Source organism: Caretta caretta, chromosome 1 (assembly GCF_965140235.1).
Source record: "Caretta caretta isolate rCarCar2 chromosome 1, rCarCar1.hap1, whole genome shotgun sequence".
Taxonomy (NCBI): domain Eukaryota; kingdom Metazoa; phylum Chordata; order Testudines; family Cheloniidae; genus Caretta; species Caretta caretta.
In genome coordinates, this window is record NC_134206.1 from 345198075 (window position 1) to 345223129 (window position 25055).

Here is a 25055-nt window from a genome sequence, read left to right on the forward strand (position 1 = left end):
AGAAGAAATACATGAGGTCTTGAATAGCATACTGGGTATGACTTATTTTCTGCTTGTGTAGATTTCTTTTAAAGGAGTACTTCCTAATATGCAGCCCACATCTTCCTTTGTTTAATCTCATTCACAGGCAGGGACCATATAATTTGGAGTACCAACATTAATAATTGTTGTCCTTCAGCCTTGGCGTTACCTATGAAAATTTGAAGGCTGTAATTTTCCTCCTTCTAGGCGCACGCTCTGCAGCATTTATTTTTGTACTCAGAATTTTCTTGTTTTTTCCTCTTTTCACAGTATTTGATTCTGAAACTTGAAAGACCTGCTATAGTCCAAAGTATCACCTTTGGCAAATATGAGAAGACTCATGTCTGCAATTTAAAGAAGTTTAAAGTCTTTGGTGGGATGAATGAAGAAAACATGACAGACCTATTATCCAGGTAAGAGATGATTTCAGCAACTTGTAAATCCAGCCTAAATCAAAGGCTGGACCACAGTGTTCTTCCCTCCCCTCTTTTCTCCCAGATGGCACTCGGTTAACAGTGCAAAAAGGCTGCTAGTGTAAGCCTGCTGTTGGCTCCTGTGGCCCCAGGTACAGCCCCTGCGCAGATAACTGATGTGATATGGTCAGGCCAAGGAGCATATATGCCAAAATTTAGCTCTGGGAAGCCTTCCCTACCTTGTTCTAACCACAGAGGATTTGTGGAGGGTGAGCTCCTGGAGGTTTTGAAGAGCCAGGGTGCAATGCTTGTGGGCTGAGATTCCTTTCTTCTGCATACCTGAGACATGCACCTAAATTTGAGCTACAGTTGTGGAAAACTTTTAATAGTTCTTTAGGAGTTGTGTAATAAGTGTTCTCGACTGCATAAGTATAGAAACTCATTATAACAATACAGGTCTGAACTACTCAGCTGTTTTACCTTCATATTGATTGCTCTGTCAAAGGGTAGAGTACAAAACTAATTTCTTCTTTGTCTTAAATCACTTGATTTGGTAGTCCAGTGGTAGGTATCTTATGGAAGGCAGCCTATTACCAGTTTTAGACTTATCATAGATCTTAGAATAATTACTAATTTAAATTTGAGAAGGCCACCTAGCCAGTCTTCTGCTTCCTAAGTTGAAAGGGAGAGATAATATTTAGATCACTCACTGTACTTCAAGTGCAGAGGAGCCATACAGCAAGAGCCAATGTTAATTGGAGGCCAGCAACAGGAAAGCCCAGTTATAGGGAGTGTGTGCTGGTTTGTTGAAGTAGTCAGTATTTGTTGGCTGCACTTCCTTGGTCAAAGAATCAGACTAGTGCTGCCTTACCAGGTGAAACCATGTGACATGAAGAACCTAGCATAGATATCCTACAGGACCATGTAGTAGGATTTCAAAAGCATCTTCAGATTTGAGCTACCCCAATTTAGTAATTTTAAATTGCTATTGCTTAGTGCTTGAATTGTGGGGCAACTTGATAGGAAGAGGGAAGAACTGAAATAGTATGCTAGTAGTTTGCTGGTATAGTTGAGCAGTCTTTGTGTCATTTGACTTCTCAATTTTTCAGGAATTATTTCTTCATGTATTATTTTTGATGTAACTATACTAAAGTCCAGGTTTATTTTATTACGAATCTTGATACCTTGCACTTTATGTAGTACTTTTTCATCTGGAAATCACAGAGCACTTTTAAAATCAGTTAATTCTCATAATGCTCCTGTGAGGTAGGCAAGTACTATCTATGGCTTACAAATGGGAAAGCTGAGTTGCAGAGAAGTGACTTGCCTAAAGTTACATTTTGAGTCCGCATAGACTGTAACAGAATCCATATCTCCTGACTCCAGTTCCCTACTAATATCACTAGACATGTTACCTCCTTGGGAGGTAAAGTGGCTGATTCAATCCAGACACTGGTTCAACATGCATACTTATGAATCAGTAGTAAAATGAAACCATCACATTTCAGACATGACCTAGGTTGCATTTACTAGTTAGTTCTAAAATACGAGGTAAGATTTAGTAACTTTATTTATTTTTTCCACAGTGGCTTAAAGAATGATTATAACAAAGAAACATTCTCCTTGAAGCATAAAATTGATGAACAGATGTTCCCCTGTCGATTCATTAAGATAGGTAAATGCATTTTTTCAGCATTCTGAGTAGAAAATAATCTCTTATACATGTGCCAGTCTTGGCACTTGTGACTACGCTGTATTCAGGCAAAATATTCAAAATAGCTGTTCCATTTCATGGTCTTTTAGACTGGTTAGACTAGAACACAGTGAAGCCTTGTAGCCAAGGAGTAATAGCTTAATATTTTAAATCCTATGGACTGCAAGCAAAGTAGAATACAAACTTAAAGAAATGTGATCATGTGGCCAAGTAATATTGCTGGGGAAGCTGCTTACTGTCCTACTATGAATTACAGTACAGAGCTTTAAAAAAAATTCAAGAAGTTTACTGCTGGTAAAAAGTTCAGCATTGACAGCCTTCAAGGTTGAAAAGAGTTGAATTCTTCTATTCCCAAAACAGATACAGCATGGTTAGCAGGAACAGAAGCTTCCCTTGCCCCTTCCATACCACCTAGACTCACCGTGACTAAAGAGACAATATCTGGGGGAAGCGGCAGGTCAGTCCCCATGATGTTCTGAGTCATTGGCCTAACAATTAAGGCCACTTGCGTTGGTGGTTTTTGCAATGGGAGCATTTGTCCACTGAGAACTGGACTGAGTCATTTCCTCATTTCACCTGGGCTACCAAGCAAAATAACACTTGGTCACTGTGTTTTGCTGTATTTCAGTGAGTGACCTAGAGGTGAAAGATTATGGATTAGCTGACCTATCTGGTCCCTCAGGGTATGTCTACACTGCAATTAAAAAAACTCACTGCACTGAGTCTGAGCCCAGATCAGTTGACTCAGGCTCACAGGGCTTTGGCTGTGGGGCTATAAAATTGCAGAGTACATGTTTGGGCTGGAGTCAAGACTCTGAGACTCTCCCCTCTTGTGGGGTCTGAGTCTGGGTTCCAGCCTGAGCCCAAATATTTTACATAGCAATTTTATAGTCCTGTGAGCCGAACAAGGCTGATCTGGGGCCAGCTGTGGCTCTGCTACTGGTCTTGTATTGTGGTATTACACATACTCTCAGGTCAAGAAATAGATAAGTTCATGGAGGATAGGTCCTTCAATGGCTATTAGCCACGATGGGCAAGGATGGTGTCCCTAGCCTCTGTTTGCCTGGGCAACAGGGTATGGATCATGTGATGATTACCTGTTCTGTTAATTCCCTCTAAGGCACCTAGCATTGACCACTGTTGGAAGACAGGATACTGGGCTAGATGAACCTTTGGTCTGACCCATTATGGCCATTCTGATGTTCTTATGTTCTTGTTTGCTTTGCTGTAGTGGCTGTTCTTTGAAAGGAAAACAGCAAGGACATACTTGCAGAAAAGTGGAGGAATGAGACAGTTTACTAATATAACTTACTCAAGCTACATAATTCATATACTGTGAATCTTGAGGTCCTGGTTTATTTTACCTCGCTCACCCAGACTTTGCTGAGACTGTCTGAATGGGGCTCCTTTTGGAATCCCTTTATATCACTCATACCTCTGCTGTAGAGTTTTTGTGAAGATGTTGTCTCCAGTGTGTGCCAGCACCCAGGGAAGTGAAAACTTAGGCACAGGAATTTAAATCTGTCATTTGTGTGATAACCAGGAGCCCTAATTCCCGTAAGTGTGCAAGCGTATTTTTTTAACTATCTTTTTTTTCCCCCTATGATCTTGGCCATATAATCTGCAAAATTTGGTTCTGAGATACTTAGTGATGGAAGAGCAAGGTAAAGCAGCACAAATGCTGTGGTCAGTATAGAATATTTGAATGTATTAGTAAAGTTTTATTGCCCTTAAACATGCTGAGGCCTTTTTATTTTGTCTCAGGATAAAAGTGTTATTATGGTATTACTTTTCATATGTTGTGATACAAGGTGTAAAAAGTAACACCAGTAACTTTTTGGTCATTTTTTGAGTGACTGGAGCATTAAATGTGTGCTGCTTTGCCATTCAGAAAATGATTTTTGAGCTCAAATTTACAAATGGCTATTTTTAAAAAGTCACGCTTGACATACGTAATTGTAAGCTAATTCTGAATGTGTGCTTTTCTGTGGTTGAAGGAAACTGATTTGATAGGTTATGAATATCTAACAGTTACGTGTGGAATGTGTGTACTTTAATTTATGTGTGCACCAGAGAGAGGGGTTTGGAATGCCCACAAGTGAATATTTATTCCCAGCATTTTTCATAGATCAGGTGTAGGATGATTTGAACATTACTCCTGGGGGAATTCTGTGCCACTGTGCACATGCAGAATTTGTGTGTCCTGCAGATTTTTTCCCCCCTGCAGAAAATACATTTTGCCCAGGAAGAGCTGCAGTTCTGCCTTTCGCTCACCGGAGGCTGCTGTGGCACCAGAATAGCCAATGGTGGGTGAAAGGTGGAACTGCAGCACTTCTTGGGCACAGTGTATTTTCTGTGGGGGAGTGCGGGCGGGGGAATTTTGTGAATGCACAATGGTGCAGGATTCCCCCAGGAGTAGAAGTCCATCACAGCACCCTGCCTGCGGCGCCAGGTTAGGACAGACAGAGAGGGGCACATGGGACTGCTGGGGCGGGGGGATCACAGACTAGGATTCAGAATGGCTAGTGATGGGGACAGACTGGGGTGTAGGCTCATCAGCTGGAGGGGTGATGGCATTGAGCCAGGGGCTGAATGGGAGTTGGGGGGTGCAAGGCCACATGGGGATAGGGGAGGAGAGTTGCAGGGACACATGGCTATGGGGGTTGGGGAAGAGGGGCAGGTGTGCCTGACTGAATGGGAGAACTTGGGGTCAGCAAGGGTCTGCATGGGGGAGGCTTCTGAACTGCCTAACAATTCCCCCTCACCCCCGCCCCCCCCCAAACAAAACAAAACACCTGTTCCATACTTCTACCACCTACACCCAACAAACTTGTAGGTTCACTCCAGGCTCCTTTCCTCTCCCTCAGCTCCTCCGTTACCCCTCACTCCCCCAAGCCTTTGCACTGCTTCTGACGGGTGCAGGAAACACACTTCTGTATTGTAATTTAAATTAAAGTTCTGTACTAACACGCCTGGTAATTATCAGAATCTTTTTTTGCTGACAGATATTTTGAAATAAATTACCAAAATAATCGAAACCTGTATGATTATATTGTTGTTTTGATAGATAAAATATGCAGAATTTTTAATGTTTTGGTGCAGAATTCCCCCAGGCGTAGGACATGCCAGTCAAAGCTTTGAAGTCTGTCTTGATACCAGACAGTGTATCTTTTCTAAAGAACATGGTATTTTGCTCTGTGATTAACGTGTAACATTTTATTTTTGCAACAATCCTCAGCTTTTCAACTCTTCACTAGTTTAGTGATATGTAACAATTACATAACAGATGCGTGCATGGACTTGGGAGTGAATAAACTGTGGGGTGTCAGAAGTCACTGCTGAAGAAACAGTGGCTGGATAACTTAGAAGAATGGATCTATGCTGTTCTGGACTTGTAAACATATGCAATAGGCAAAAGCTAAGTAGAGTTAGGTCTGGTCTGTCTTTGGATGGAATATATCAGAGGAAAAAAGAATCTGTTGGTTTTGTGCACGACTGTTAGAGTATAGCTAGAAGTCTTAGCATGAGAACAACCTTGCCTATAATGCTTCTTATACACAGAGAATCTGCATTTTACCTTTCTACATTGATTGAGATGGGACTCTCCATTCTAAGCCCCCTTTTTAGTACCTTAATTTCTTGATTCCTCTAGCTTTTGGGATGAATTTTTTATGCTTGCTGCATGCCCAGAAGTAAATTTTGGTTTTGGAAAATTGATGAAAGTCTACATAGCACTTGAGAAAGATTAGGCTTTTGAAAACTACAAGTGGCCTTTAGACTGAAACCTATTAAAATACTTTCTATTTTGTTTTATGCAGCATTGTTCATATAATAATGTGACATGAAAGTGTTTCTACTATGAAATTACTGTGAAAATGGTGGTGTGAAATTCCGTTATTTTTCATGGTTACAGATCAAATGTGCTCAATTTACAAGTAAACTTTTCCCTACTTGCTAGCCATGGTAATTCAACTTGGGATAGGAATGCTATGCTGTGTTTCTTGTGACATCACCAATCAAGATTCTGTAAGCCAAAATTTGCTCTTATATGAGCCTATTGGGTGAAATCCTGACTCCAACAAAGTCACCCGTTTTCATCAGTGGGGTTGCACAGGTGTAAATGAAGACATAATTTGCCTCTGTGGTTGGAATTTGGTTAACAATTCTATTAATAAGCATGCCACGATAGACTCAAACTTCCACTCCTGTAGTTGAATGAGCTCTGCAGAGTTAGCAGAAGGAAAACAGTGTGGGGGAAAAACCCAGTCAAATGCCTTTATGTTTAAGTGTTCAGACATGCCTCCTAACTTGAAAGGAGCAGAGCAGTTGAATAAGAAGGTAACTTTAAAAAAAAATCTCTTTTTAGATTGAGCTTCACTTTTATAATTCTGGCCACTTGACGTTGTTCAGACTTCATAGGCCGTGCAACAGAGCAATGGGACATGTTTAACCCTTATAATAAAATTCTGTTTTGCCTAGTTGTTCATTGAAAGACTGGGCGTGGGTGAGGGAAGCAGCTTACTTGGACATGTCCTATACCAATAGAAAACTCATATATTCATGTTTTATCTCAACGCTTTCATTTCTGGCCCTTCTACCTTCCCTGGTTTCAGGAAGCTGTGATTGGGGAAAGCTCTTCATTGAGGGTGTGGGAGGGTGTTGTGACTATTGTGGTTATGGTGAAAACTTATTAAGAGGAGCGTCTGACATACCAAATAACTGGCATGTGTTAATCAGTCCGCATGTGCCATAAGCTTTGGTATAATGGAATGGAACTATATTTGCTTTACCGTTGCTTCTCTGGTAAGTCTTTGTAAATAAGTTGACTGTAATGTTATCTAAATTGTGCCTTGTAGCATATGTTTCTGTATATGTGTATGTTGTGTGGGCAAGTACCATAATGTTGGCCTGCAAGGGTACAGTTAAGGTTGCTGTAGGAATTGTAGATAATTTAAGATTACGTTTGAAATAGATGAACTCGGACTTGATTCACATTTCCCCAGGCATAATTATTTTGAATGTTGGTTTTATTTCCATCCTCTATCATATGCTCCCTCAGTAGGCCTGTTCTTACATCGTTTTATGAAAACAAAAGAACCTTAGTGCCAGTAAAAATACCTGTATGTTTTGTAAGTGCCCTAAATATCTGCACTGCTTTTGATCTTGTTAAAAGTGTGGTCAGATGTTTGGCTGCGTGTGTGTTTTCCCGGTTGGCTGTTCCAGCTCTGCACAGACAGTTGGCACAGCAGACCTTGAGTGAAGCGCCCAATGACCACAAGATTCGTTAACGTGTGAAGGCATCCAGCCAAGTTTATTATTGACAAAGCACGGGTAATAGCACCTGGCAGACTCCATGAGGATATTAAGACATGGATGCCCATGAAAGTGGAGGCAGCTCAGTCAATGGTGGGAGTTTCCACTGCTCCCTAGGCTGGCCAAAGATAATCCCTCTGAGATTCATCTTTATACCCTGATATAAACAAGTTAGGTACTGTCATCCTGACCTTATCTTTTAGGATAAGTGTGTTTCTGTTATCCTTGGGGAACGTTTTTGTACCATTGTTGATATCAGGATGTGTTTGCATGTGTACTCTGTACTTAACACTCCTTGGGAATGTGTATTTTTGCAGTATAAGCCCTGTTCTTGCCAGATTCTGTGAGCAGGTCCTGCCTCATACCAGGCCTCTAATACAAGGGCTTATGTCTCAGGCTCTCTTCCTACTACAAAAAGTATATTGATTTCTGCTCTGCACCAGTTTTTTGTTACTGTGTAGCAGCAATTCAGTTGGTCTGAACTATTGTTTACATGTTCAGTACTGATTGCTGTAGCACTTGCAACAAAATATGCTGAAAATCTTTAGGTAGAGTTCTGACGTGTTTTACCGTGGCTAGAATGAGTCAAAGATAACGAAAGCTCTACCCCAAAGGGATGGGAGTGCCCAGCATAATCCAGTACAGAACATACACATAATAGGGTGTGGCCACTGCAGTGAGAATACCTTTGCAGAACAAATCTTTGGACTTCATTTTTACAGGGGCTACTTCTCAAATACTTGGGAAGGTTTCACAGGCTTGTAGGGCAACACAGAAGAAGATACATGGTCCGGGGTGGGTGAAGGAAACAAAGGGAACGGTTGGGAAAAGAACTTAGATGGGACATAGGATTTAACCTCCTCCTGGTCCCTCCTCAAAGCCTGCTACTTTGTTGCTTTTGCACAAAATTACGAATAAAATAAATGTAAAAGAAAACTAGCTCAGTACATAACAAAAACAGGGTTACCCTCATGACCTTATTTTGTGTGAATCTCGCCGCTCTTTCAAACTGCATCCCACCGTCTGTCTCTCCTTATGTCATGTCTAATTTAAATGCTTGCTACCCCAACCATATGACATTTTATTTGTCTGAAATGCTGTGCACATCTCTAGGAGCTGTATAAATGAGAGAGCAGAAAGGTGTGAAAGTGAAGATAAGAAGCTTGCCCTTAATGTAGGAGAGTGGGAACCAGTGGAGAGATTCAAGACTGAGGAGATATGTTTAGAGTGATGGAAAAGGAATCTTAAAATGTCGTATGTTTTAGGGTTAAAGAACAGGTTATCCTGCCATTCAACTCATACTCTCCCCCCATCCCCCTCCATTTTCATCTTTTGGAGCAACTTTAAAATAGCTAATTAAATTTTCTTGGGCTTTGTAGCCCCTGCGAGGCGTCTATCATCCTTCCCATATGTGGTATAAATTCTGTTTTAATGCTAATTGGTTTTTAAATTCTTCTGAAATAGAATGATCCTGCATGATGGAACTCTGATAGTAAAAACACCACTGCTCATCTGTTTTCTGTTTTATTTGTGAACAAATGTAAGACCTTGTTGAATGTTTAATAGAGCTATTGAACTGTTGGTGATCTTACATCCTTGTGGTATTTATGGTTCGCATTTCTGAAGTACCTGTCACCCTAATAGCTGTACATAAATGTACAGGACATGTACATAAATAAGTATTATCCCTAAATGGGATTTTAGCTGTCCAACTGCATCCTCCATTTCATGGCCTCCCAGAGCATGATTCCAAGTAAAGTGGGGTAAGGTGGGGAACCTGCTATTCAATTAAAATGCCTGTGTAAGGAGAAGTAGTCTTCTCTGAGTCAGGTGTTAAACCTGGGCTGTTAAATCTTTGCTAGAAGCCAGTGCTACAGTTTGAACTCTCTGGGAAGTTCTGTCCCAGTCCTGTGAGATGTACCTTGTGCTCTGACAGCTTTCCAACCATCAGCTCATGTTTCAGTGTGAGGGACAAGTGGCAACTGTTGAGATAAATGGGCCACAGCCCCTTATTTAGCAAATGATAGCTAATGCCTTGAATTGGACTTGGAACTGGGTAGGTAGCTAGTTCTGGGGAATCAGAGTAACAGCCATGTTAGTCTGTATTCACAAAAAGAAAAGGAGTACTTGTGGCACCTTAGAGATTAACCAATTTATTTGAGCATAAGCTTTCGTGAGCTACAGCTCACTTGAGCCGGAGACGTCGAAAATAGGATTCTAGGTCACCACAGAACTGTATCGTGTTCGTGGGGGTGGAGGGGCAGAAGGAGAGGCCCCGAGATAGGACAGCTGCTTCTGCTGGGGTGAGAGTATAGTTGGATAGGTTAACAATATTGCTGGGTGGGTTGAGGGAAGCATTGCTGTGGCCCCTTGTGGCGTGTAGTAGTTTAGGAAGTTTAGTGTTCTTTTTCTTTTGTAGAGAAGCAAAGTGTGTGTTGTAAATGGCTTGTCTAGTTTTAGTAAAGTCCATCTACGAGGAAGTTTGTGTGGAAGGTTGTTTTTTTATAAGAGTATCCATTTTTGAGAGCTCATTCTTAATCTTTCCCTGTTTGCTGTAGAGGATGCTGATCAGGTGGTTCTGCAAGCTGTAGCTCACAAAAGCTCATGCTCAAATAAATTGGTTAGTCTCTAAGGTGCCACAAGTACTCCTTTTCTTTTTAGTTCTGAGGAAGATGCTTGGGGTGGAATGTTCTTGATGGTCTGACTTGCTTAGTAGAGAGGATGCTGAATGGTACACCAGTTCTAGCATTTTCAGGTCTTCATGGCTCTTACTTGTTTTTCCTTTCGGGGGGCTGTGGTGGATAGACAACCTAAAAGCTATTAAGTGCTGTTGGTGCTTTTTATTTTGTGTTTTATAGACTCTAAAATTGTAGTATGGGGAGCAGTGTTTTCATTTAGTTCCTTCTCTACAAGAAAAAACAATCATATAAAACTTTTATTAATCCTTAATTTTTTTAAATGCAAATCTGTGTGAGAGAATTTGATAAATTGCTATGTATGCTCTTGGATTAAATCCACTTCTAATCAAGAGAAGAATGTTAGTAGTGATTGCTGCCTAACAGGACTGGTTACTAAAGTCCTCTGTTCAAAGGACAAATATAGTTTGCTCCTGCTGTCTTAACTTTCACCTGCACTGTGGATCAGTCCTGACCTGAAAAATCGTCTCATATCTAGAGGTGGCTTTTGCTGTTCAATCCTTTTTGCCTCATCTGTGGTACCCAACAAAGATACTGGCTTGGTGATGTGACGCCTATCCTCTAAGAATTGGACTGAGAGGAACTCTCTTGGAACTCTGTCACTTTCCAAACTGATGAATTTGAACAGATGACCTGAAGGCTTATGTCATACATGTTGCAAATTCCACAAGTTATCGAGTCACAAGTATAGCTTTGATGCTGCTGTAGTATGCCCCACTCAGAGTAGGGGGCAGGTTCTAGTGCTGCACTAGGGAGTAGCTACTGTGTAATATCTTCTCAGTTTGGATTTTTTGTTAGAGGTTTTTAACTTTCAAAGTATTTGAACATTGAGGTGGGAGGACTGTACTCTGTGAAGTGATTTCAGGTTTTATTTGCAAGTTTAGCGAAGAATGGAGGAAGGCAACCCAACAGTCTTGATTGCAAAAGCTTGGAAGACGTGAAAAAAAAATTCTTTATGGGAATGTTTATTTTTCAAAATAAAATGGGCGTAATACATAGCCTGCAGGCACAGCATTTGGCAAATGAAAGATTAAGAGCCATGCAGTGTGGTGAGGAGAACAGCAAAAGAATAAATGGACATACATCAGACATCAAGAATTATAACATTCAAAAACCAGTAGGAGAACACTTCAGTCTCCCTGGACACCTAATAACAGACTTAAAAGTGGCAAGTCTTCAACAAAAATACTTCAAAAACAGACTCTGAGAAACTGCAGAACTGGAATTAATTTGCAAACTGGACACCATCAAATTAAGCCTGAATAAAGACTGGGAATGGATGGGTCACTACAAAAACTAATATCCCCCGCTGATACTCACCTTCTTGTCAGCTGTTTGAAATGGGCTACCTTGATTGCATTGGCCTCCTTAGCACTACAAAAGTGATTTTCTCTCCCTTGATATTCACCCCTTCTTGTCAACTGTTGGGAATAGGCCACTTCCACCTTAATTGAATTGGCTTGTTAGCAGTGACCCCCCACTTGGTAAGGCAACTCCCATCTTTTCATGTGCTGTGTATTTATACCTGCCTACTGTATTTTTCACCCACGGAAGCTTATGCCCAAATAAATTTGTTAGCCTCTAAGGTGCCACAAGGACTCTTCGTTGTTTTTGCTGATACAGACTAACACGGCTACCCGTAGGTGTCAACTTTCCCAGGTGCTGGTGGGAGCTTGTGCCCCCGGCGCCGCCCTGACTCCACCCTTTCTGCGCCTCATTAGACCCCTTCCCTAAATCCCTGCTGCAGCTCTTCCCCGAGCGTGCCGCATTCCCCCTCTTCCCCCCCCAGCACTTGCCACAGCTGTTTCACAGTGCAAGTGCTGAGAGCTACGGGGGGGAAAAGCGGGCATGCGGCATGCTCGGGGGAGGAGGTGGAGCTGGGGCGGGGTGGGGAGCTGCCAGTGGGTGCAGAGCAGCCACCAATTTTTCCCCGTGGGTGCTCCAGCCCTGAGCATCCACAAAGTCGGTGCCTATGCGGCTACCACTCTGAAACCAGTTTTTAATAGAGCATCTTTGGTAATGAAAATAGTCAAAAACAATGAATGGAGGCACGTATAAAAAACCTTCAACTTTGTGTTGTAGAATTTGGTTTTCTATAGCACTTTCTGTACTAGAGGTGTCACAGATTAGCACTTGAACAACATATGCAAATGTTGCAGCCATTTCCCCCTTTGTAATAACTAGGAGAAGCACTTGGATACTAAGATATATTCAATTGAGGGACATAAAGGTGTCCAGGACTCTGGAGGTAGCCCCTTTTTTTATGTTTCAGAAAATGTCCTAATTGAGTCTGAGACTTTGAAGAGCGAGGGTTTCAGTGATGGGGAAAGAGAGGGTGTAATAAAAATGAAAACCTGCTGAGGACCCTCTAGATCTCCCCTAGAAACCTATGAAGTAACAATCTTCGATGGCCATTCCTAGAATCTTGGGTAACAATTTTCGTCTGGAAAGTTCTGAAAGGACATAGTAAAATCTAGGCATTGCGTATTTCAGTAGTTGCTTTGCATCCCGTTTGTTTTTGTTTTTTCACACTGCACCCATTTGTTTCTTGTCACGTATAAATATTCTTAAGTGAGCCTGCAACTGCTGGGCAATCAGTTGAGACAAATCTGCTCTCCGTACGATCAGTCTGGAATGGGGCCAGGACTTCCTTAGTCCGGCAAACCCATGGTTTATCCGTGCTGCCCCACAGTTTGGACTATGGGGGTGGAGTGGGATGTGTGAATACTGAAGTACTGCACTTAAATTTCTCCATGTGGATGCTGTGGGAGTGAGTAAAAAGATTCCTAGTTCGCATTAACATGGTCTTAAAGTGAGTTAGGAATTTTTTAGTTTGTGCCTGCAGTGTTCACACAGGCTCAGCATTTTGCTGCGTACTGCAATTCACGCCTTAGAAGTCTGAGCTGTAGGGCAGCGCAGAAGTAGCCCAGGAGCCTAAACCATTTTTCATCATGTCTTGAAAGGCAATCAGAAAGGAGTATTTTAATTTTGGCAAGGACAAGATTTTATTTTTTTTCCCTTTTTTCCCGCTTGAGAGATTGCCTTTCCCTGCAATTACTTTCATCCCTCTCCTTTGTTTGGTAGTTGCTCCCTTTCATGCAGTGATATTTGTTTTTGGTTTTTTTGGTGAGAGCTATTTGCTGTGGTATCAGGTACTTTGGTTCTGGTGTTTCTTTGGAAAGGATTGACTTTTATTTTGATTACAATGTAATCTTTCTCTCCCCCCCAGCCCCCCCCTCCCACCTCCTGAACTGGGACAAAACATTCAAGATTTTTTCAGAATGTTTTAGTCCACAAAAAAATTCATTTGGAAATAGCAGTGTTTTGATTTTGAAATTTTAAATTGAAACAAAACATTTTGATATTCCTGAATTGGAATGTTTAATGTCAGTTAAATAAACTGACCCAAAATGTGTCACTTTTTGAGTCAGTTCAACATTAGGGAGATGATTTTTATAGTTTTGCATTGCCTCATAGGAGTTATAGAGCAGGTACCTGATGCCCTCTTTCTTCTACGGACTGGACTCCTTGCCCAGACTACGGCTTCTGTGATACATCTGCAGTCATGTGACTTCCATGATACACCACACAGTGTGGTCAAGGGAGATCATGTTGCATCATGAGATGTAGTCTGGCCAGGGAGCCTGCTTCATAGGGAGACTAGGGGCAAGAGGCATCTGAATTACAACTTCTGTGATGCAACGTGGCGGTATAGAAAGATGCAGTTAAGCAAACCAAAATATTTTTACTTGTGTTGAAATGCCAAAATTAAACACCTTGTTTCAGTTTCTCTCTGAGAAAAACTGAAAAAATGTCAATCAGAAATTTCCAGAAAATACATTTTCAGTCAATGATTTTGGACAGAAAATTCCCAGCAAGCTCTAAACATAGTATATTATGTTGACTTGGTATGTTTGGCTTCCTGTATGGAGCTTGTGTATCTACCAAAAAACACTTTTTAAAAACAATGCTATTTAGGAGAGGAAGTGAAGTCTAAGTTTAAACTACAGATAGTTACAATTGCACAACTAAAGATCCATCAGGTGAGAATTTGGCTAGGACACAAGTGTCAATATTCCTGTTTTTAAGAGTGCAGTAACACTTTTTTTAATTACCACAAGCGGTCAGAGGATATCAGGATTGTAACTAGGGTGACCAGACAGCAAATGTGGAAAAATCGGGACGGGGGTTGGGGGTAATAGGAGCCTATATAAGAGAGACACCCAAAAATCAGGACTATCCCTATAAAATCGGGACATATGGTAACTGTGTACATAAAATCAGTGGTGAGCTGGAGCCGGCTTGCACCAATTCACTAGAACCGGTTGTTAAATTTAGAAGCCCTTCTAGAACTGGTTGTCCCTCACGGAACAACCGGTTCTAAAAGGGCTTCTAAATTTAACCGGCCAAAAGTGGCACCTTAGGGGCCGACTCCATGGGTGTTCCAGCCCTGGAGCACCCAAGGGGAAAATTTGCTGGGTGCAGAATACCCACTGACAACTCCCCACCCCACCCCCGGCCCCAGCTCATCTCCGCTCTGTCTCCACCCCTGAACGCGCTGCCCCACTCTGCTTCTCCCCCTCCCCAGGCTTCCTGCGAAACAGCTGTTCACGCAGGAAGCCGGGGCGGGCTGAGAAGCAGGTTGCGGCTTCCTGTGCAGACCCAGGGAGATGGAGGTAAGCTGGGGCGGGGGGCTGCGAGGAGGGCTGCCTGTGCCACAGCAGGTAACCGGGGCGGGGGAGGCATGTAGGGGGAACCGCTCCCTGCCCCAGCTCAGCTCTGCCACCCTCGGCTTGAGCGGGAAGCCATCGCCTGCTTCTCAGCCCTCCCTGGCTTCCTGCTGAACAGCTGATTCACGGGGGGTGGGATGTGGAGAAGCAGAGCGGGGCGGCACATTCATGGGAAGAGGTGGAGCAGAGGTGAAGTGAGTTGGGGCCAGGCGCGGGGCAGGGAGCTGCCGGTGAGTGCTCTGCACCCACCAAATTTTCCTCGTGTGTGCTCCATCCCCGGAGCACCCAGGGAGTCGGCACCTGTGGCGCCACTTTTGATGTGATCGGTGGGGGAGCGGCTGTTCCCCCGCCCCTAGGAGCCAGAGGGACCTGCCGGATACTTCCTGGGAGCTGCCCCAGGTAAGCACCTCCAGGACTCCTGACCTCGCCCCCTGGCAGGTCCCTCTGGCTCTTAGGGGCGGGGCGGGATGGGTACCCACTATGGTGGCCCATGAGACCTTCCTGCCCCGTTCTGGGGACAGTCAGGGGATGGGGAGGAGGGTGGATGGGGCAGGGGTCCTGGGGGGGGGCATCAAGGAACGTGGGGGGGTTGGATGGGGCAGGAGTCCCGGAGGGGGGTGGGCAGTGCCCCCCTCGTGGGATGAGGAGGGAACAGATTAAGATTTTGGCAGCTCATCTTTTCATAAAACGGATTAAATGATTCCTTTACTCACTAGTATGATCAGTTGGGATGGAGTTTCTGTACCTCCTGTATCTCTCCATAGTTTCAGATCTATGCTGCAACTTCAGTGTAGAGTCCTCTGTCTTGGCTTGTGTTGTATAGTTAACATAGCTAAATGCTATAGATCTACAGCATTACACTTTATTCATATTAGATCTGCCTACAGACCTGCTGTTCAAATTTTGCACTGGATTTTGGCATCCTTTGCTCTTCCTAAGAGAAAACATGTCACTTTTCCTTAAAGTGTAACATTTTAATAGCTCTTTCCACTTTTAAAGGGATAGTATCAAATAGTTTAGGCCCCAAAGCTATCTTATTGTACCTCAAACATTAAGGAGGACGTTCTCCATGTTCCGTAACTGTTCGTGTAGTGCTTCACATTTTCTAAATGTGTGTACTATTTATTCCTTAACCTTCATTAGCAGCTCTCTGCTGCTGTGGGCTTGAACACAGTGTACTTTTGGGGGAATTCTGCAACAAAAAATTAAAAATTCTGTGCAGAAAATTTAGAATTCTTTATATGTCAAAATAACACAATATACACTCCATTCAATTATTTTTGGTAATTTATTTCAAAATACGTTGCAACAAGTATGTCAACAATACAGGTAACAAAAAAGATTCCCCCAGGAGTAGAGTTAAAGAAACCCCTATGACAACCCAGTTAGGGGTTTTTGGAGGGGGTTGTGTGGCACCCCCAGAGCCCAGCCATCTGCATTTCCCCTATCCCCAGAGCCCAGCCACATGGCACCCTTCCATCCCCCCAGAGCCCAGTTGCAGCGCACTCTCTTGGCCAGGCACCTGCACCCCCAGAGCCTTTACTCCCTGCATCATCTTTACTCGCCCGCTGGGGTATGTTGTGTGGTGCAACTCTGCCCTTCCTCACCCTTTGCCCTAGCTGGGTCTCCCAGATCCTCTCCTGTCCCTGGGAGTAGGAGGATCAAGCTGGGTAGCCAGAGCATGCAGAGCCTCCATCCCTACTGGGCTGCGCAGTCTGCTCACTGCAAGCTGGGCTCTAGAGTCCAGTGTCCCTTAGTGGTGCTCAGCAGCTCTGCAGCCCCCATTCTGCAGGGGAAATCTGGAACTCTGCACAAATTCTGCATTGCACAGTGGCACAGAATTCCCCCAGGAGTATGTCATGGTATAGACCTGCTGTGGTGGTAGTTCTTACTAGTGCTGCCTGCTGTTGAGGGAAAAGCCAAATGCAGTGAAGTTATGTCACTACAGTGTGTTTGCCCAAACTTGGAGTGAGGGCACAAGGGGAGCTCTAAGCAGGCTGCCAGCTAACCTGACATCCTTGATGTTCGAAATGGGGTGGGAGAGAATAATAGTATTTGATGGGGGGAGTTTTAGGGAGAGAGGTACACAATTGTGGAAGTAAAACTGCCAGAAAGCCAAATTGGTTTCACATGCAATTAGATAGAAATATAGTATGGATGAAAGTTGTGAACCTGGAAAAAGCACCCCACCCTGCCTCCAAGCTTCCAAGAGGATGTTGCAAATCATGTAAAGTAAAAAATAACCAAACTTGATATCCTGTTTCTTAACCAGGGGGTGGTGGTTCTACTGCTGGTAAAAATGAAATAAACCACATACTTTAAGTATCCAGTACTGCCCTCAATTTGCCCAGGTAATGTCCATCAGTGTCAAAACCCACTGGCCATTTGAGCTATTGTATTCAGATTCCAGCATTCTGACCCTACTTTTGTCTACCTGTGTACAAGCGTCTAGTCTGTAAAGAGCTGCTGTCTTCATCTTTTTTCCCCACTGCAAGCTGTTCTGAGCCACAGATTAATATGATGTATGGCTGGTAATTTTTCTAACCTTACAGAAAATCAATAACCAAAAATGTGTGTGTAAAGGAAGAGAATTTTATTCTTGTTAAATCATTATTCTCTTTGAGCTAAAAATGCATTCTTTTGAATAGTGTTGTAGGTTTGATCAATAATCTAACAAGTATTTGACATTTATGTATCTTTCTTTTTTTCCCCACCCTCTACCCCTCCAGTTCCACTGTTATCATGGGGGCCCAGCTTCAATTTTAGTATCTGGTATGTTGAACTTAATGGCATTGATGATCCAGATGTGGTCCAACCCTGCCTCAACTGGTACAGCAAGGTAGGCCTGCATTATAAATGACTGTTTGCTTTGAGAGTGGTGTAATCTCAAAACACTGTAAAATTTACTCTTGTGGAATTGCACTATTTCTGTTCTGTTCTGCAGGTATCAACTGTTTAAACAGACATTATTTATTTATTTATTTATTTTTAAAGGCAAGTGTGGAAGCTTGATTTCAGACTTTTTGTCCTATATTACCCTTTCTTTAAAGGGTGTTGTATAAACTTGAACACTTGGTTATTTGAAGTAAATAGACTAGTTAGTTTTCATGGCTTTACACATGCCAGGATAATTGTAGGCATAGGCTTCAGCGTGGTGGGAGAGGGACTACGTGATCTGTTCTAGGGCACTGCTATAACACAAACCATAGTAAAAGTTGTTGTTCCAGGACAAAACACTCAAGCTTAAACATATAAAGATCTTTGGTGGTGATTTTCAACTTACATTTCCATGTAAAGTGCTCTATTATAGAGTAATTTCAAATCTTGTCATACTGACCAAGACAAGTGCATGTATGTAGATGTACACGTTTTCATACACACTTTTGTCTTTGGTCAGTATGGTGAGATGTGATCGTTGTGTACAAGAGAGCAGTTTATATAGAAAACATCAACAAAGTATGTGCTTGTGCATGCACTTGTGCACACACGGTCTCTCTTCTCGGAAACAATAATGGTTGATAATGGTCAATCCAAATAGTAATCCATGCAACTTTTCACCTCCCCTTTCATCTGTCATTCTTCCCGTCACTAGGTTCTTGAATTCTCAGTGTTGTCATTACATCTTTATAATACTTTACTTTGATAGGTCAGCCTCAAACCCTGTTAACTTTTATGGACTCTAAATGAAGTTTTATTTAAAAAAAAAAAAAAGTGAAACTCCTCTCCATAATTCCTACTTCAATTAGCCACACTCATCAACATCAGAGCATTTTTCTAGATTGCTTTTGCTTGACTATATTTCCTGTTCTCATTCCTGCATTTGCTAGTGAATAGTAGAACACTTTTGATACTACTTAAACTTTAAGGTTAGCTGCAGTGGACTGTTTAACATGATTTCTTTTTTTGCCTTCCTATCCTGGTCTGTAAATTATGAGACGTTTATTAAAACCCAGTCTACAGCTATACTCTGGGTCGTCTACTTGGACCTTGACAATTATAAAAAGAAAAGGAGTACTTGTGGCACCTTAGAGACTAACCAATTTAAATTAGTCTCTAGCATTCATATCGTGATTAAGGCGCCACTTGAATTGTGGGATGATTGTCAAAAAAAAAAATGTGCAGCTGAGTTGCAGACAAGCCACAGAAAATTGCAGAAAAGTAATAATGGACCTTAATGGACCTGCTTTATTTGCAGTAATAAAGTCCATTATTACTTTTCTGCAGTTTTCTGCTGTTGGCTGTCCAGGGCTGAGAGTGAGGGCCCCCACTGTCAACATTGCGATGGAAGCTTAATATTGCAGAATCCACAATTTCCACAAATACTGCAAGTTAAATAGGGTCTTCATAATAGTACCCAAAAGCCCCAACCAGGAATGGGGCCCTGTTGTACTAGAAGCTGTACCAGCGAAGATGTGCTCACTGTCTGTGTATAAAAGATCTTGCAGTCTAAGAAGATGAGCAACATATGAAGGGTGGGAGATAATGAAATATATAAAGTGTGTAGTGTATTCATAGCTTTTCTCAATAAAAGCTGTGCTGGACCTCTGCTTGGTGTTTTAAAATAACCATTTATGCTCATAGGAGCATTTCACTGTAAATATTGACCGTCAAAACTAGCAACATTAATTTCAAACTTTATGGACTGAATACATCAAATGTATTAATGCCCTCAGTGGAGTTACACCACGGTTGAATTTGGCCTTATGACTAAACTAGGGAGTTGAATGTGCTCCAGTCTGCTTTTTTTATACTTCCATCACTTAATAATTTAGGACTTTTCTATATTGGTTTCACCTTAAAACTCGGTAGATTTTACTGATGTACAAGTGAACGCTTCTAAAGTTCTAACTTTAACTCTTAGAAACCAAGATGGTATATGTTATATGGTGTGTGTATATATAGCACTTGGAGGAGAGGAAGGTGATCAGGAAGGGTCAACATGGATTCACCAAGGGCAAGTCATGCCTGACCAACCTGATTGCCTTCTATGATGAGATAAATGGCTCTGTGGATAGCAGTGGACATGATATATCTCAGCTTTAGCAAAGCTTTGATACGGTCTCCCACAGTGTTGTTCTTGTCAGCAAGTTCAAAAAGAATGGATTGGATGAATGGTCTATAAGGTGGATAGAAAGCTGGCTAGATCATTGGGCTCAACCGGCAGTGATCAGCGGCTCGATGTCTAGTTGGTATCAAGCGGAGTGCCCCAAGGGTCTGTTCTGGGGCTGGTTTTGTTCAACATCTTCATTAATGATCTGGATGATGGGATGGATTGCACCCTCAGCAAGTTTGTGAATGACACTAAGCTGGGGGGAGAGGTAGATACGCTGGAGCTTTGGGATAGTGTCGAGAGTGAACTAGACAAATTGGAGGATTGGGCTAAAATAAATCTGAGGTTCAACAAGGACAGGTGCAGAGTCCTGCACTTAGGATGGAAGAATCGCATGCTCTGCTACAAGCTGGGGACCGACTGGCTAAGCAGCAGTTCTGTAGAAAAGGCCTGGGGATTACAGTGGACGAGAAGCTGGATATGAGTCAACAGTGTGCCCTTGTTGCCAAGAAGGCCAACGGCATATTGCCAGCACATCGAGGGAAGTGATTATTCCCGTCTGTTCGGCACTGATGAGGCCACATCTGGAGTATTGCGTCCAGTTTTGGGCCCTCCACTACAGAAAGGATGTGGACAAATTGGAGAGAGTCCAGCGGAGGGCAACAAAAATGATTAGGAGTCTGGGGCACATGACTTATGAGAAGAGGCTGAGGGAACTGGGGTTATTTAGTCTGCAGAAGAGAAGAGTGAGGTGGGATTTGATAGCAGCCTTCAACTACCTGAAGGGGGGGGGGTCCAAAGAGGATGGAGCTCAGCTGTTCTCAGTGGTGGCAGATGACAGAACAAGGAACAATGGTCTCAAGTTCAGTGGGGGAGGTCTAGGTTGGATATTAGGGAAAAACTGTTTCACTAGGAGGGTGGTGAAGCATTGAAATGGGTTACCTAGGGAAGTGGTGGAATCTCCATCCTTCAAGGTTTTTAAGTTGATGGTTTAGTTGCGGTTGGGCCTGGGGTTGGACTAGATGACCTCGTGAGGTCTCTTCCAACCCTGATGTTCTATGATTCTATGTTGTTTTTTCTTACATTCAGCTATATTTCAAAAGTGCCTATGTGATTTATTCATAGCTTTCAAGGTAAGAAGGAGCAATTGTGATCTAGTCTGACCTGTATAACTCAGGCCATAGGACTTCACCAAAATTACTTTTTGAACAAGAGCATACCTGTAATTTAAGTTGGAATTAAAAATAAATAAATCCAATGGTGGAGGGCCCACTGTGACCCTTGGTAAATTGTTCCAATAATTAATCACCAAGTTTAAAAAAAAATCACACCTTATTTGTAATCTGAATTGGTCTAATTTCAACTTCTAGCCATTGGCTCATGTTATACTTTTCTCTGCTTGGTTGAAGAGCCCGTTTTTAAATATTTGTTCACCATAAAGGCACAGATAGATTGTGATTAAATCACTACTTATCCTTCTCTTTAAGTTAGACTGTTCCCCTTGGGTCTCACTGTAAAGCATGTTCTCCAGTCCCTTAATCATTTTAATTCTCTAAACCCTCTCTGATTTATCAACATCCTTCTTGAAATGTGGGCACCAAAACTGGACACAGTATTCTAGCAGCAGTTGCACCATTGCCAAATACAGAGCCAAAATAACCTTTCTACTCCTACTTGAGATCCCCCTGTTTATGCATCCAAAGATTTCATTAGGTCTTTAGTCACAGCATCACACTATGAGTTCACGTTCAGCTGATTATCCACCACAACTCTCAAATCTTTCAAAAGTCATTGCTTCCCAGGATAGAATCCCCCATCATGTAAGTATAGCATATGTTCTTGTTCCTAGATGTATACTTTTACATTTAGCCATATTGAAACGTGCATTGTTTGCTTGTGCCCTGCTTACTAAGTGAGCCATATTGCTCTTTATCAGAGATCTGTTCTCTTCACTATTTACTACTCCCCCAATTTTTGTGTCATCTGCAAACTTTCTCTGATTTTTTTCTTCCAGGTTGTGTTAAATAGTGTAGGGACAAGAACTGATCCCTACAGGATCCCACTAGAAACGCACCTGTTTTTTATGATGATTCCTCATTTATAGTTAAATTTTGAGACCTATTAATTAGCCATATTTTAATCCACTTCATGTGTGCCATGTTAATTTTGTATTCTATTTTATTAATCAAAATTTCATGTGGTACTTAGTCAGATGCCTTGCAACCAAACTTGTAATCTCATTAAGGAGATATGGGAGCACAAGTTTCATTGAAAGTGGGTGTGCTAAATTGTTTACACACTTTGGAAAATGTCTCCCTAAATTCCTTTCATCTAATTATTGCTGTTAGCATATTTAAAGCTGATGATAATTAGGGCTGTTGGTTGATTGCAATTAACTCAAGCGATTAACTTAAAAAAAATTAATCGTGATTAATTGCAGTTTTAATCACACTGTTAAACAATAGAATAGCAATTGAAATTAATTAAATATTTTGGATGTTTTTCTACATTTTCACATATATTGATTTAAGTTACAACACAGAATACAAATGGTACAGTGCTCACTTTATATTATTTTTATTACAGATAGTTGCACTGTAAAAATGATAAACAAAATAAATAGTATTTTTCAATTCACCTCATACAAGTACCGTAGCACAATCTCTCTATCATAAAAGTGTAACTTACAAATGTAGATTTTTGATACATAACTGCACTCAAAAACAAAACAATATAAAACTTCAGAACCTATAAGTCCACTCAGTTCTACTTCTTGTTCAGCCAATCGCTAAGAGAAACAAGTTTGTTTACATTTACGGGAGATAATACTGCCCGCTTTTTATTTACAGTGTCACCTGAAAGTGAGAGCAGATGTTCGCTTGGCACTTTTGTAGCCAACATTACAAGGTATTTACGTGCCAGATATGCTAAACATTCATATGCCCCTTAATGCTTTGGGCACCATTCCAGAGGACATGCTTCCATGCGATGACACTTGTTTTTTAAAAACAAAAAAGTGTTAATTAAATTTGTGGCTGAACTCTTTGAGGGAGAATTGTATGTCTCCTGCTCTGTTTTATTTGCATTCTGCCATATATTTCATGTTATAGCAGTCTCAGATGACCCAGCATGTTGTTCGTTTTAAGAATACATTCTCTGCAGACTTGACACAACGCAAAGAAGGTACCAATGTGAGATTTCTAAAGATAGCTACAGCATTCGACCCAAGAATCGGGAGTGCCTTCCAAAACCTGAGAGGGACAAGGTGTAGAGCATGCTTTCAGGAGTCTTCAAAGAGCAACACTCCGATGCGGAAACTACAGAACCCAAACCGCCAAAAAAGAAAATCAACCTTCTGCTGGTAGAATCTGACTCAGATAACGAAAATGAACATGTCAGTCCGCGCTGCTTTGGATTGTTATTGAGCAGAACCAGTCAGCAGCATGGACCCATGTCTCCTGGAATGGTGGTTGAAGCATGAAGGGACATATGAATCTTTAGCACATCTGGCATTTAAATATCTTGCGATTCTGGCTACAACATTGCCATGCAAACGCCTGTTCTCATGTTCAGGTAACATTGTAAACAAGAAGCAGGCAGCATTATCTTCTGCAAATGTAAACAAACTTATTTGAGCAATTGTCTGAACAAGAAGTAGGACTGAATGGACTTGTAAGCTCTAAAGTTTTACATTTGTTTTGTTTTTGAATGCAGTTTTGTACATAATTCTACTTTTGTAAGTTCAACTTTCATGATAGAGATTGCACTACAGTACTTAAGTGAATTAAAAAATACTATTTTTATTTTTACAGTGCAAATATTTATAATATAATGTCCATTTTGTATTCTGTGTTGTAATTGTAATCAATATATTTAAAAATGTGGAAAACATAACTTTTTTTATATAAGTAGTATTCTATTTAACAGTGCGATTAATCGCGATTCTTTTTTTTAATAGCTTGTCAGCCCTAATGATGATGATCTTCCCTCTCTCTGACAACTAAAACGGTAGCTTTTTCAGATGCTGTATGCTGTCTCTTGAGTTTTGGGTACTGTAACTCACTGGATCTCCTCCAGGCCTTATTGTCAAAATCCTGCACTCTTGGATGGCAGGTGGGCAGCATTGATATACTGGGGGATGAGATGAGGGGGTTGGTGTGAGGGAATAGCCTGCAGTGCTAGTTTTGACATGTACACCAGTTTTTTCCAAATACAGTTATGCAAGACAGCTGGGCTTTTGAGGCTATGGGTTTTCATGCTCTCTGTCTTTGTTTTCAAGTAATGGTGGTTAATGGTCATTGTGTGTGTGTATATAGTGTATATTCCTGTTTAATACTCTTTTTTCCTTATGTTTTTTCACTTAGAGAAGCTGTGACCTACTTACTGTTCTAAAGTATTTTGTGTTATAATTTGATGCTTACATAACTTTGGGAGTGAAGGGTTTTTTCCCACTTTTCTCCATTTTCATGTAGAATTCAGTAGCAGCAAGACCAAAGAGATGATAAAGGAATGGCAGTGATTTTAAAGATTTGGTTTTGTGGTGAAGTGTGCAATCACATCTTGTAACTGTATCAAATTAAATCATCTTAAAGAAAGAAATAGCACATCATTTTGTCTCATCTCATTGGGAGACAGATGCCATGGAAAGTGTATTATGTTTAGTATAGCTTTGTAGGCTATGAACAGTTAACCTGTGCAACATGTATGAGAGCTTCCACTTCCTGTCATCCCAACAAATTTGTGAGAAATTCCTGCTGGTGCCAGTCAGGGAAATCTACCCTTCTCATAGGTTTTCTTGTGTTCCAGTAGTACCGTGAACAGGAAGCCATTCGTCTATGTCTAAAGCATTTTCGCCAGCACAACTACACTGAGGCTTTTGAATCACTGCAGAAGAAAACCAAGATTGCGCTAGAGCATCCAATGCTGACAGATCTGCATGACAAACTAGTGCTGAAAGGAGACTTTGATGCTTGTGAAGAACTGATAGAAAAAGCTGTAAATGGTAAGTGACTCCAAAGCAGCATCTTGGCTAGAAAGCCTATTGATGTATAAACTCTTTCCATAATGTACATTAAAATGTACACAGCTGTATTGTGATAGCTTTTTGTTTTGCATTAT

General features: G+C 41.6%; 1 protein-coding gene across 3 annotated transcripts in view; it reads left to right on the plus strand.

Annotated features, from left to right (window-relative positions):
- The window catches only part of MKLN1 (muskelin 1), a 196702-nt gene that overhangs the window by 55896 nt on the left and 115751 nt on the right, over nt 1-25055 (plus strand). For 2 of the 3 annotated variants that reach the window (XM_048836679.2, XM_048836680.2), the window contains exons 3-6: nt 292-434; nt 2021-2109; nt 17617-17726; nt 24747-24939. In XM_048836679.2, the coding sequence (XP_048692636.1) occupies nt 292-434; nt 2021-2109; nt 17617-17726; nt 24747-24939 (535 nt within the window). Of the gene's footprint in view, nt 1-291; nt 435-2020; nt 2110-17616; nt 17727-24746; nt 24940-25055 lie in introns of those variants that run through there. The other variant, XM_048836681.2, reaches the window with a different exon arrangement.